The following is a 12891-nucleotide window of genomic DNA, read 5'->3' on the forward strand; positions in this document are numbered from 1 at the left end:
TCTTTACGCAACTGGATTATGTAGCAAGAAAATTATCAAAAGCATGATAATAAGTCCACCTCTGAATGGCTCAAAAGAAGCAAAATTAACGTTTTGGAGTGGCCTAGTCAAAGTGTATATATATATATATATATATTTTGAAAACTTTCATTTACTCAGATTTTCTTTGAAGATCTAAAACAATTTAGTATGAAAAATACACAAAAATAGAAGAAACTTGGAAGGGGTCAAATACTTTTTAACAACACAGTATGTAGGGTTTATGTATGTGCATCACACGAATGCCATTAGTATTGGGTTCTATGCAAGCTCCGGGTGAGTGCAAATGTGGCTCACTGTTATTTTTTAAAAACATTTACATTTCCCAAAAGAAAAGCATAGTTTGTTGAAGTTATCTTATTTTGAAACAGTTCTTGGTGACATCTTTTAATAAAACTAAATATAAGATTCACATAGGCTACTACGTGTCATACATGTTATTTTTAACATGCTATTTGAGTAATCGAGTACTTTTTCTTGTGTGTTAGAGTACTCGACTACAAAATTACTCGAAAATACCCATCCCTAGTCTAATTATTAATATAGTTGTGTTTTTAATTGAGTTTTATTGTAGGTCTACTATTTTAGAAAAAAAATTGTCATAGGAGTGGGCTACTATTTTAACCATACCAAAGTTAACTTGCATTGTGTGAAATGGTAATGCAAAAAAAGAAAATTAAGGGTCTTCCACTGAGATCATATTAGCTATATCATGGGTTTCTCCTAAAAGTATGGTATTGTTTTTTTTTTTTATTTTCTCCCCAGTTTGGAATGCCGAATTCCCAACGCACTCCAAGTCCTCGTGGCGTCGTAGTGACTCAATCTAGGTGGCAGAGGACGAATCTCAAGTTGCGTCTGCATCGGAGACGTCAATCTGCGCATCTTATCACATGGCTTGTTGAGCGCGTTACCACGGAGATCTAGCGTGTGTTGAGGATTCACCCATCCATGCAGAACTCACCACATGCCCCACCGAGAGCGAACCAGATTATAGCGACCATGAAGATGTTACCCCATGTGACAAACCTCCCTAGCAACCGGCACACCCTGGATTCGAACTTGCGAACTCCAGGTGTGGTAGTTGGCGTCTCTACTTTAGGTACTAAAATAATTACAGGTAATTGCACTTACACAATCATTGACACACATGACACAAGTATACAAGGATTTCTTTATGACTTTTCACTGCAAAAAAAAAAACAAATGGCATCGCAAATTTTTATAAAAACAAATTCAGCCATTTTGGGCTGAAGTAATAAAGGAAATAAATGCAACAAAATCCTGATGGGACGGAGTATTTAATAGAATTCAGTGGTGGAAATGACACGGATGGAAATTACATTTGTAGCGTTTTTGAAAAAAATGGCAGACTCTTTCAAAATGTATGTATTCTAAATATGCACAATTAAATAAAACTCACACTTTGTGCATAACTTACAGCTTGATTGGAATTGATGCCCAATAAAAATATTCTGCTCACAAATTATATTGACTGTACCTTGATTTTGCTTTGTTTTCTTGAAAAATCACTTGTCTCATATTTAAATTTCAAGCATGCTCTTCACTGACACTTTTGTTGATTTTTAATAAGTAATGTACATGAACTTTTAAAGACCTTTAAAATGTCAAAATCTCCTGTCGCTCATCGAGGCTTGTTAGGACAGAAAATGATGAACATGGAAGAGATAATTTATTGCATTGTGTCTGGTTATAATAAATGCTGAAGTTTGGTTTTAGGCATGCCACTGTGTCGCTCACAGAACAAATTACGTCAATTTTGTCATCAGCACAATCTGCACGAACTGTCCTCGTGCACCCCAATTTCTGAAACCTGCAAATAAATAAATGTGTATATAAATCTGAGTACACGTGATGTAACGCGATTTGTGACGCTCAAATGTTGTGTTCAGCGATAGAGACTGTTTGAGCGATCATGAGCACTTTTAGCTTTACTGTCATTAACATGAATGCTCTGGAGTCAAACACGTGCACTGTCCAGGTGCTCTCAATATCTCAAACACTCATCTCAGTGCTATTCTGTGAGGATCCCAATTTAAATCAGATTAAAATTAGTCACAATACCACTAATCACAGCAATTATGTTTTAACCATTACGCACCGCAGTCTTCACGCATTTACTTAATAATTAGTGATTTACAAATCATATCTCACTGGAGCCATTTTAGAGCTTGTAATGGATTTATTTTTCATATTTTTGAACGTATCTCTACTGTGTGTGAGACTGTGCTCTCATGGTGTTTGGTAGCCAGTATGTGACAATGAACTTTTGATATTGACAACAGAACTATTCATAACTGTTTTCAATACAAATGTTAGCAATTCACAATGAATGTAATTTTGGTAACACATAATAAAAAGGTTTAATTTCTTTAACATTAGTTAATTCATAAGGTATCATGAACAAACAATGAACAATATATATTATACAGCCTTTATTAATCATAATGTTCATTGTTAGTTCATAGTGCATTAACTAATACAACTTTAGATTTTTGGAAAATGTATATGTTGTAACTAAAAGATCATTAGTTCATGTTAACTACAGTAATGTTGTTAAATAATGGCAACAAATGGAACCTTTTTGTAAGGTGTTACTGTAATATTACTGTGTGGGGCATAAACATATAAATTCAGCATATATTTTGCAAATGTTTGGCAAAGAACACTTTAAAAAACAAACAAATCGGTATCAGCTGATCTTCTTGTTAAAAACAAATCTGAGATCAGTATCGGCCTCAAATTTCCTGATCAGTGCACCACTATCTCATACATGTCCTGACTGTCCTTACATGGAAGCCGTGAAACTTTAATGTTCTGAAATGCATGAGTGTGAGGAGAGAGACGTGTTGGTTAGAAATTAGTCCTTGGGGTTCTGTAAGTGCTTACAGTTTAATGTGCAGGAGATGGTAATGACATGAATATTTCACAAAGGCCAATTTAATCTAAGCACCAGCCATGATGTTGGTGTTGTGGCTCTTGTTTTAGGGATGCTTATTTTGGGACTGATTGCAAGACAGTGAGTCTGTCTGTGTGAGACAATGGATTATTTAGGAACTTCAGGGAGGGACGGATAATTTTTGTGAGATTCATCGAAGCACACATTGGCCACCCTTTATGACCATTAAATTGAATTTCCATGACTTTTTCATTTTTGCATTTATAATAACCGGATACGGATTTCTTCTAAACCAATTTGCTAACAAATCAAGACTAATTCATTGAAAAAGAACAGATTCAAAAGAATGGATCTAGCTAATTTACAGCAGAGAAAAACTACAAACACTACAAAAACTGTTTATGAAAAATAAATAAATAATTGAATTCACTGAGGATGTTTTAAATTGATAAATAATTACAGTATAGACATTTATAATATAAAAAAATGTACTTTTCTATTTAAATAAATAATATTCTTCAAATTTGTCTGTTCATCCAAGAGTCCTCCGATCCGATCAGCAACATGACCTTAACAGCAGCTCAACACCTTAAACTGATTTATCAGTCCATAATACTCCTAATCATTTATCACTCAATCTTCTATCTCTTAAAGTTCTTTTAAACACACTACCCTTTTCTTATTTGCCAAAGCAGCTTTACTGGAAATTATGCTATAACAGAAAAAAAAGCTGTAATATCTTAAGTCATCATTGTGCTGTTTGATAAAAACGTGATTAATTGTGCCAAAATAAGTAAAAAATGTAGCATTTACCTCCACCTGCAGCTGACCCAGCCTCATTTTCAGGTCTGAGGTGTCCTCTCCTGACGTGAGCTTCTTATGAAAGTCCAACTCTGCATCCAGCAATTCTTTCTGTGCCTACATTTGAAATAAAGACAGCAAAAAAATCTATTCAATTCATTAAAAACTCACAAGCCAAATGTGAGACAACTATCATTGGTTGACAATGAGGCTTATGAGAAAGACTACAACATAAAATCTTATGGAAAACACATTTCCATTCCACTAGGTCACTGAGAGCTACTTCTAGGAATATTAGGGGTGATATATATATATATATATATATATATATATATATATATATATATATATATATATACACACACACACACACAAATTAAAATTAATCAAACTAATTACATAGTGTCCCGATTGATTAATTGTGATTAAATCGCATTTAAATCGCATATACAAATATTTGCTGAGAAAGCCCCTCATTTCACAATAATTCAATATATAATGATGAAATAATTGTTAACTTTATTTAAAAATTCTATATATATATATATATATATATATATATATATATATATATATATATATATATATATATATATATATAAGTAAAATGCATTACATTCTTGTGGCAGAAGAGTTCATCATTAATAAGACAATACATAAAGTGGCTTTAGAATACAATATATTTTTTACTACCATATTATTGATCATAAGTCAATCACTGGCATACAGTTCACAGCAATCCATTTCACAAGTGAATCTGTCAGTCAGTTTGAGATTTATTATGAGGGCTTGTTTAAGGACCCGTCAATTTACACCTGCATCAGACATGCTTGTGTTTAATACTTAGAAAACATCTTGTGATCCCTTAGTTCGAATTTGCGCTCCAAGTGTTTTGAATGCAAGAACGTAACGCATGTTTGTGTTGTCCTGCCTGCTGATGCTCGTTGCCCATACAGCTGAAATTTCAATTACTGCCCTCTTGAGTAAACAGGTAGTACTACAAGCTTACTTTTCTCAGGAATCTTCCTTATTACCCTCGGGAGGCATTGTGATTAATTGTGTTACATTTTTTAATGCGTTTTTTTTAATCAAATTAATCGCACTGAATTAACGCATTAAATCGACAGCCCTAATATACATATATATATAAATATAAATATATATACACACACGCAGTATATACCCCCAAAGCAGCAGCACAAGGTACATGTGAATTGTCTTACATCTGTTTTGGATTTTGCTTGTGTTGTGCTGGCTGGAGCTTTTGAAGCCGGGCTAATCTCATTCTTCAGTTGAGAGATCTTTTCCGTCAGTTCTTTCAACGTCTTCATGATGTTAGCTCTCTCTTCTGGCTTCATCCCTCTGTTCTTCTCCAGGCGGTTTATCAGCACCTAAAACGGCTCAGGTTTAGTGACTAAAAACAATTGTTTACTGAATAAAAATAAATTAAAAAAAGTCTAGTACCAAGTCTACGTTAAATTCCTCTCTCTCTCTCTCTCTCTCACTCTTTTTTTTTTCTTCCCCCTTCACAGGTTTGTTTATTGGTTTTAACCACACACACACACACAAAAAAGTTTCACAATAATGAAGCATAGACAAACACAGTTGTGTAAGATGCACACAAATGAAAAGAAAAAGTCCACTTTTTTATAATCTAGTACATTAAAACGTCCTTTCATTTTATCATACCTTCTGGCATTCAATCTGTTTTTCCAGCATTTCTTGTTTCTTTTTTCTCATGTCCTGCTGCAGTTTCAATGCCTCCTGAAGGCCAGAGGTCATGTTAGCTCACTCATAAGTATATTCTAGACAGGGCAATTGAAACAGGAAGAACCACTGTGATTGGTTTACAGAGGTAAAAATAAGAAAGGAAATACTCACATGCTTCTTTTTTAGCACATCCTGAGCTTCCAGCGCTTTGCCCGTCTTTCCCAATGACTTTGATGCGGTTTTCAACACTGTGCGCGAGAACGGACCCTTTTGTAGACTTGGTGGCGTCAAGCCCTGTTTTAACAGAGAAACTGACATTGAAACCAACTAACTAATTGATCATTGTTGATTCTGTGCATGTATTTTGGGAGTGTACTGAGTTTAGAGCAGAGGTTCTCAACTGGTTGGTCACAACCCAAAAATGGGTCAAGTCTGTTCTGATCAGTTTGTGGACAGCAGCGGAAAAAAAAAGCTATATGCAAAAAATTAAATGCAATAAACAAAATCATTGATGGTTAAGATGGCAAAGTAAACAGGCTTATCAACTTTTAAACGCCATATATTTTGTTGTTGACCTCAATGGCTATGCGCCCAGTCAAACTGTAAAGCATTTTGCTGCAAATTAATTCATGCTAGAAGCTTCACAAATTAGGCAGATTGCAACATCCTTGAAAACCATAAATAAAACTGTTCTAGGTGAAAAAAAAAAAATGACCCAGAGTAAATTTTTGTGATGTGAATTTAAGAGCATACAACTATCAAAATTCAAAAGATATTGGGTAGGGGGTATTAGAGTAGGGTTAGGAGTAGAAGGGTTAGGGGTTTAGGGTATTGGCTAATTTATACTTTTGCATCGAACCTACGCCATAGGCTATTGTTAGCTACAGCGGTTACAGCATAGTCTACACCGTAGCCTGACGTGCACTCTTCAAAAATTGTAATGTGCGTTGTGTCGATGCGGACCACAACAGCTGTGATTTCTCCACTTTGTAACCAGAGACCGGCCCACAGGCCGATAACAAGGATAACAGAGTTGCATTTTCTATCTATGCATCATATCAAATTTTATTTGGAATAAAAAGCTATTTTCTTTATTGGGAGAATCTGCTGGTTTTATGTTCTGTTTGTGTTTCATGAAGTTACAAGCATAAGCTTTGGTCTTTAATCAGTTTACAGCTTATAAACTCAACGTTTTCTACTGTGTTTTCTAATCGTGAACTTTCCGATCTGCACAACGTTTTAACCGTATGTTTGACAGCGGTGTACAGCAATGATCATACTTCATAATTTATGGGAAAAGAACACTTCTAATTTGGCAGAAAATTAAAATTCACTTGTAAAGAGTTGGTTATATTGCTTATATACCTACCCATTGTGTGTAATTCAGGCCAGTAGTTCATTAATTTGATGATTTGTCTTTCAGCACCGAACGTCAAAAAGTATGCCAAAATAATTATTATTGAAGTGACTAGAGCGAGCAAGCATACAGTATTTGCCTAAATTATTTCTACCTGTAATGCAGGGAGCATGTATAATAAATGTGCCTATATTTCAACATGCTCACATACTTCAAACTTTTTTAATGCTACAATCATTTAATAAATTATCCACAAATTACATTGCTTAAATTTCCATTGTTTATTTATGAAAGTTTAATTAGCATTTTTACTTCCAGCCAGGTCTCCTAAGCAACCAAACTGACCTGGTTGCTAGGGAGGGTAAAGTCACATGGGGTAACCTCCTCGCGGTCGCTATAATGTGGTTCTCGCTCTCGGTGGGGCGTGTGCGAGTTGTGCTTGGATGGCTTGAAGCCTCCACATGCGCCATGTATCAGCGGTAACATGCTCAACAAGCCACGTGATAAAGATTTGTCATCCGTAACCCGGATTGAGGCGAGTCACTACTCCACCAAGATAACTTAAAGTGTATTGGTCATTCTAAATTGAGGAGAAAATAAAACAAAAATAAATGTAATAAAAATTGCATTTTGACTGTACTCACAGAACGAGGTAAACACACCAACGCAGAACTATAAATGCAAACCAATGTGTTGGCCAATCCACAGAGCCTACGCCATAGGTTTGATAAATCAGTAAATCAGCATTTAGGGTTGGGGTAGGGTTAGGTTTAGAAATAACAGTGTGATTATAAATGTAATTAAATTAATGTACTTTAAATGAAAGTACAAATCAACAACATGTATGCACATAATAAGTACACTGAATCACCTAAGTATATAGTAGTCAAAGACACAGTACAAAGTAGGTCCAATTATGGTACAGCATAGGGTCGCCAATTGATGCCCTGAAGCAAAACCAGCTGAGAAGAACTGCTTTATATGATACGATTGGGCTCTTGCTAAATCTCTCTGGGGTGTGCACTTGCAGGCATATGTGGTTTTTTTTAATACCACTGAGGGCTCTTGGCAAGGGGTGGTAGGTTCAGCAGTTCCTGTGGTGGTCTGGTGTTTGTTGAAGGTTTTGTTCAGCACGTAAGATCCTGCACTGTGCTGCTGCATATTAATAACCTGCAGGCACAACAAAATATGATTACCATAAGTATAAAGTAGGGTTTTTAGGATACCAAAATTTCAGTACTTGATACCAATACCAGTGAAATTTCAAACCCAAAAATAAATAAATTGCTATTGAACACAGTCCTTTATATTAAAATGTAATATAGAATTTATATGTAATAGTTTTAATTACATTTGTTAATATTAATATGAAATAATTTAATTAAAACAATATCTAGTATTATAATATAATTTATATATTTCATTGAAATATTAAATTAAAACAATGGCATGTAGATTTGAAATATTTCTCAACAGCTGTATCCAATTAATTCAATCAAGAAAATGAAAAATAAATAAATAAATAAAACAAATTATATTTAAATTAGTAAATTAAAATGAAGAAAAAATAAATTAGGTACAGTGAGTGAATTTCTCTTTTTATTAATACTGATCAGCATCACACATCTGACCTTGTTTGTGATGGGGTGCTGTTGGACAGGGTTTGTGCCCTGACTGGGTCCCTGTTCCTGTGTGTTGGCTGTGGCCTCTCTGTGCCAGTACACTCTGATGAAGCGGTTGTTCAGAACGGCTTCAATGCTAGAGATGGCCCTCCGCGCCTCCTCATTGGCTGTATACTGGATCAAGGCCGCCTCCGGGTCGCCCCCAAACACCACCTGTAAAAATTAAGAGTAGAAAAAAGTTTCACATTACATCCAAACCACAAGAAAATGAGAAAAAAATCAATCCACATTTTGATGCAATCTGAAGTTCCAAATGTTTTGCAATTTATAGGTGCAACTACACAGGTTGCCTGTGTAACAAAAGTTAGCCTTTAAATTGTGAAAAATGTCTCTAAAATGCTTAATTATGTGAACTATGCATTTTACTTCTGTTTCTGTGTTTGGGAGTGATTTGTAAATATCGCTGCTAAATTTAATATTATGAGAATTTATATGATGCATATGAAACTCTGAACACAGTCAAATCTCACAGTAAAAGATCTTTGGAAAAAGTGTACCTGAATGTTGACTATTGTTCCAAACTTGCTGAAGTGCTCGTTGAGTTTGGTGATGTTGTTCAGCTCTCGGGGGATTTTGCGGACCTCTAGTTTGGTGTTGACGTAATGGTTCTTCTTTGGGAAGTTGGGTTTATGTTGGTTATTGAAATTTTGCCTGTAAAACAGAGAAGCCTATCACACCACAACATCACGAATCTCGGGATATCGCCACCTTAAGGCAGTGACCAAGTCCAAATCTATATAAACAGAGAAACAAATAACAAATAAGTGTTTCAAGTACATACTTCAAGTTTTCAAGTTTCAAGTTTTTAACATAAAAAATGAATACTCAGAAAATATTATTCAGGGTTCAATACAAGTTACGGTAAGCTCAATCAACAGCATTTGTGGCATAATACTGATACCACAAAAATACTTCCTCCTTAACAAAAGCAAAAATCTTGGTTCCAGTGAGGCACTTACAATGTAAGTGAATGGGGCCAATCCGTAAACATTCAAATATTCACTATTTCAAAAGTAAAGACAAAGATGTAAACAACTGGCTTATACACATGATTTTAGTGTGATAAAAATCACTTACTAAACTTTTCTGATTAATGTTATTTCCAATTTTACAACTATGTTGCCATATCACTGTAATCACTGTAATCCCTTAAACGATTATTTAAATAACTTTACAGCTCAAATAATACACAAGGTTAAACAGAAGAATTAAAGTGCTATTATAAAATTATAAGCTCCCCATTTCTGCCTTTAAACCCTCCAAAAATCGGCCACATTCACCTCCATTGTAAGTGGTTCACTGTAACCTCAAGTTTTGCTTTTGTTAAAGGAGGGGCGAGTCAAAATGTATTTTTGTGGTAATCAACATATCACAAATGCTCTTGATTTAGCTTAACTTGTAATTAACCTGAAATATTTCTTTACAATTTTAATTAAATACAGTGTTCTAAAATGTTGGACTTTATACATTAAAATGTTTTTTATTAAGAACAATATACAAATATTCTCACAAATAATAATTATTAAATGTAATAATTAATAGTGAATATCTTTAAATTATTTTATTTAAAATAACATTTATTAAAAATATATTCAGTCTACTAAAACCTTGGAACTTTTAATTAAGAATATTAATTTCTTGATGAAACTTGATTTTTTTTTTTTTTAAATAAATACATTTTTAATAAATATTTTCTTTTATAATTAAATTGTTACAATTAATAATTAATAGATTAAATTTATGATTTAAAATACATAAAATAATAACGAATAATTAAAAATAAATGAATACAAATATATTTTAAACGAATAATTTGAATTATGACTATTATAGATTCAATTCAAATGTAAAAAACAAACACCTTTTTGGAATCCAGAACAGAGAGAGAGAGAAAAAAGTGCGCTTCCAATACAGGGTTGCTGCAGTGTTTTTAAAAGCAAATTTAAGACCTGAACAAATAAAATTAAAACCGTATCCCCATACCAAAACAATCCAACACAATCTCAAAATAAATCAAGTACCACAGACTCTTAATTAGACAGGGGCACACATTCAACAAGGCCTTAACATTGCTTATCAGTAAAACAGGGTAGGCTTAATGCAAGTTGAAATTACTCAAGACTAGGGCTGGGTATCGAGTTCGATAAATTTTAGGCAATGACCGAATTGCCTCTAAACAATTGAGTATTGAAAAACGTCTTGTCATTCGGTACCAAATTCGATACCCAAGGGGTTAATCACGTCAACGTCAGTGATAAGCATGTAGCATGCTAGATGTGTCCAAATCTAAGTGCTGGTGATTGGCTGTGTTTAGGCATCAAGAAAAAACACTAGTATCAGAAATTGGTTTGAGTTCCAGGGCTGAGAAAGAATGTTATCAGTAATATTGCTAACACTGTTCTACATTACAGAGAAATACTAAAGCGTAATAATGAGCCTTTAAAATATAATTTTTACAAGCGCACACAAGAAGGAAAACCAGTAATGATTCTGAATGTGTTGGAAAAACCAGCAAGAGTCTGTCTGAAAATGTTGTTCATTTATAGAGAGAAATGCACATTCGGGTTGAGCAAACAGACGATGATCTCGGGATCAATGATGGTCAGAGAGATTGCCAATAGCTGATGCCTTTGAACATGTCATGACGATATTTGGCTCGTTTTCCCATTAATCTATTAAATTATTATTATTATTATTATTATTATTATTATTATCATCATCAAATTAATATAACAAATAATTTGCCCATAGACTCAAAGACACATGTTTGAAGTACAGATGACAGAAAAGCAGTATATGGGCATGTATGACGCGCTGATACAGAGGCATGCAGTCTCGTGGAACACGAGCATCTAAGGATCTCACACTTTGTTTCTGCCTTCTGATTTTTACTTTTTATGGGTGCTGCATATGACCTCAGACATCTCAGCTCTGGAGGTGCTTTGTGTTCAGTTCACTTTATATCCACAGAGTGGTTTATTGTGAACGCAACTCTGCAGCCTGTAAAATAATACAAACTATATAAAATAATACAAAACAAGTTCACCTCAACCATGATTTATATTTCAGTGATTATTATCATCATTATAATTATAATTTTTACATTTAGAATTGTTTTTATGTCTTCATCTGTATAAGTAATTTTCCGCCTGCTTGTTTAGACGGATTCTTGCCTGACAGTGGTTAAGTATATATATATAATTTTATAACTTTATTATTTATTTATTTGCTTTTTGTTTGGAGTTCAATTTGAATTTAGAAATTTATTTGATTTAAGTTTTAGTTTTTTAAATAAATTATTTAATTTTCAATGCAAAATCACTAAAGCATGAATATTCACTAATCCCTCAGCCCCGAGGTTTCCGATGTAATTGGATAGATATATATATATATACTTATTTTGTGAAGGAGGGAACTAAACAAATTTATTTCACACACATGATATATTTTCCTGGATAACGAAATACCCGACGGGTAGAGAATGCACAGATGAAGCTTCTTTGCCAGAGAGATGTTCACAACTGTTGTAAAGCCATCTTTCATAAAGTTTAACAACACATTTTAAATGGAAAACAAAATGAGTGCAGTTTCATTTGAACTTGTTAAAATAAATACAAAATAAAGTTTGAAGTTTTAAATCAAGGTGTCTTGCTTTATTGTGTAAGATTAACCCTAACCACGTTTAACAACAATTATCCAATAGTACCACCTAGCATCCAACCAGCGGTAATACTGGTAATACAGTTCATCGTTTTCCTGCTAAGTTTTTTTTTCTTTTTCGAAAAAGTTTTAGGAACAAGGTATCGGTATCAAAAATGTATTTATATATATATACATATTATTAACATTCAATTGGTTTATGTACCATTATATAAATAAATAAATACAAATTATAAGTAGACCAATATAAGGTTGTGCTGATTTGATGTTGAAAGCCAGATAATCTGCCAATAGTTTTTAAAATTGGTAGAATATATTAAATGTTCTTAGTCTTTCCTTATTGTGATGAGGAGGGCCAGTCAGAGGCTACAAGTTTCCAAATTGAATTAAATTCCAGATAGTTTTTAACCAGGAAAATAAAGATTCACAGCACAGACCTTTTAACTTTAAAGGCAGAAGTACACAGAGGACTCTTATTTTGAAATGTTTGCACTTCATTGATTCTAGTTGCTCAATTAAACAAATAAGGGATAGAAATGTATACTCCTACAATAATCTACAATGTATTACAATATAAACAATTACAATTAAACACTGACATATTTAAATCAACATTAAATCACCATCAACAGATATAAATGTCATACATTTCCTATATGGCCTTGTTATGATTGAGAACTGGTCAGCAACAGCTGGAAACACTCACAAGCTCCCGCGTGATTGGA

At 33.7% G+C, this 12891-nt stretch overlaps 1 protein-coding gene across 1 annotated transcript in view; it reads right to left on the reverse strand.

Annotated features, from left to right (window-relative positions):
• rbm27 (RNA binding motif protein 27) overlaps positions 1-12891 on the reverse strand; it is a 38124-nt gene that overhangs the window by 5032 nt on the left and 20201 nt on the right. The window contains 7 exon segments of the mRNA XM_052099535.1: positions 3770-3874; positions 4981-5148; positions 5447-5521; positions 5639-5761; positions 7878-7994; positions 8456-8659; positions 9004-9157. Of these exon segments, the coding sequence (XP_051955495.1) occupies positions 3770-3874; positions 4981-5148; positions 5447-5521; positions 5639-5761; positions 7878-7994; positions 8456-8659; positions 9004-9157 (946 nt within the window).

Source organism: Xyrauchen texanus, chromosome 31 (assembly GCF_025860055.1).
Source record: "Xyrauchen texanus isolate HMW12.3.18 chromosome 31, RBS_HiC_50CHRs, whole genome shotgun sequence".
NCBI lineage: Eukaryota > Metazoa > Chordata > Actinopteri > Cypriniformes > Catostomidae > Xyrauchen > Xyrauchen texanus.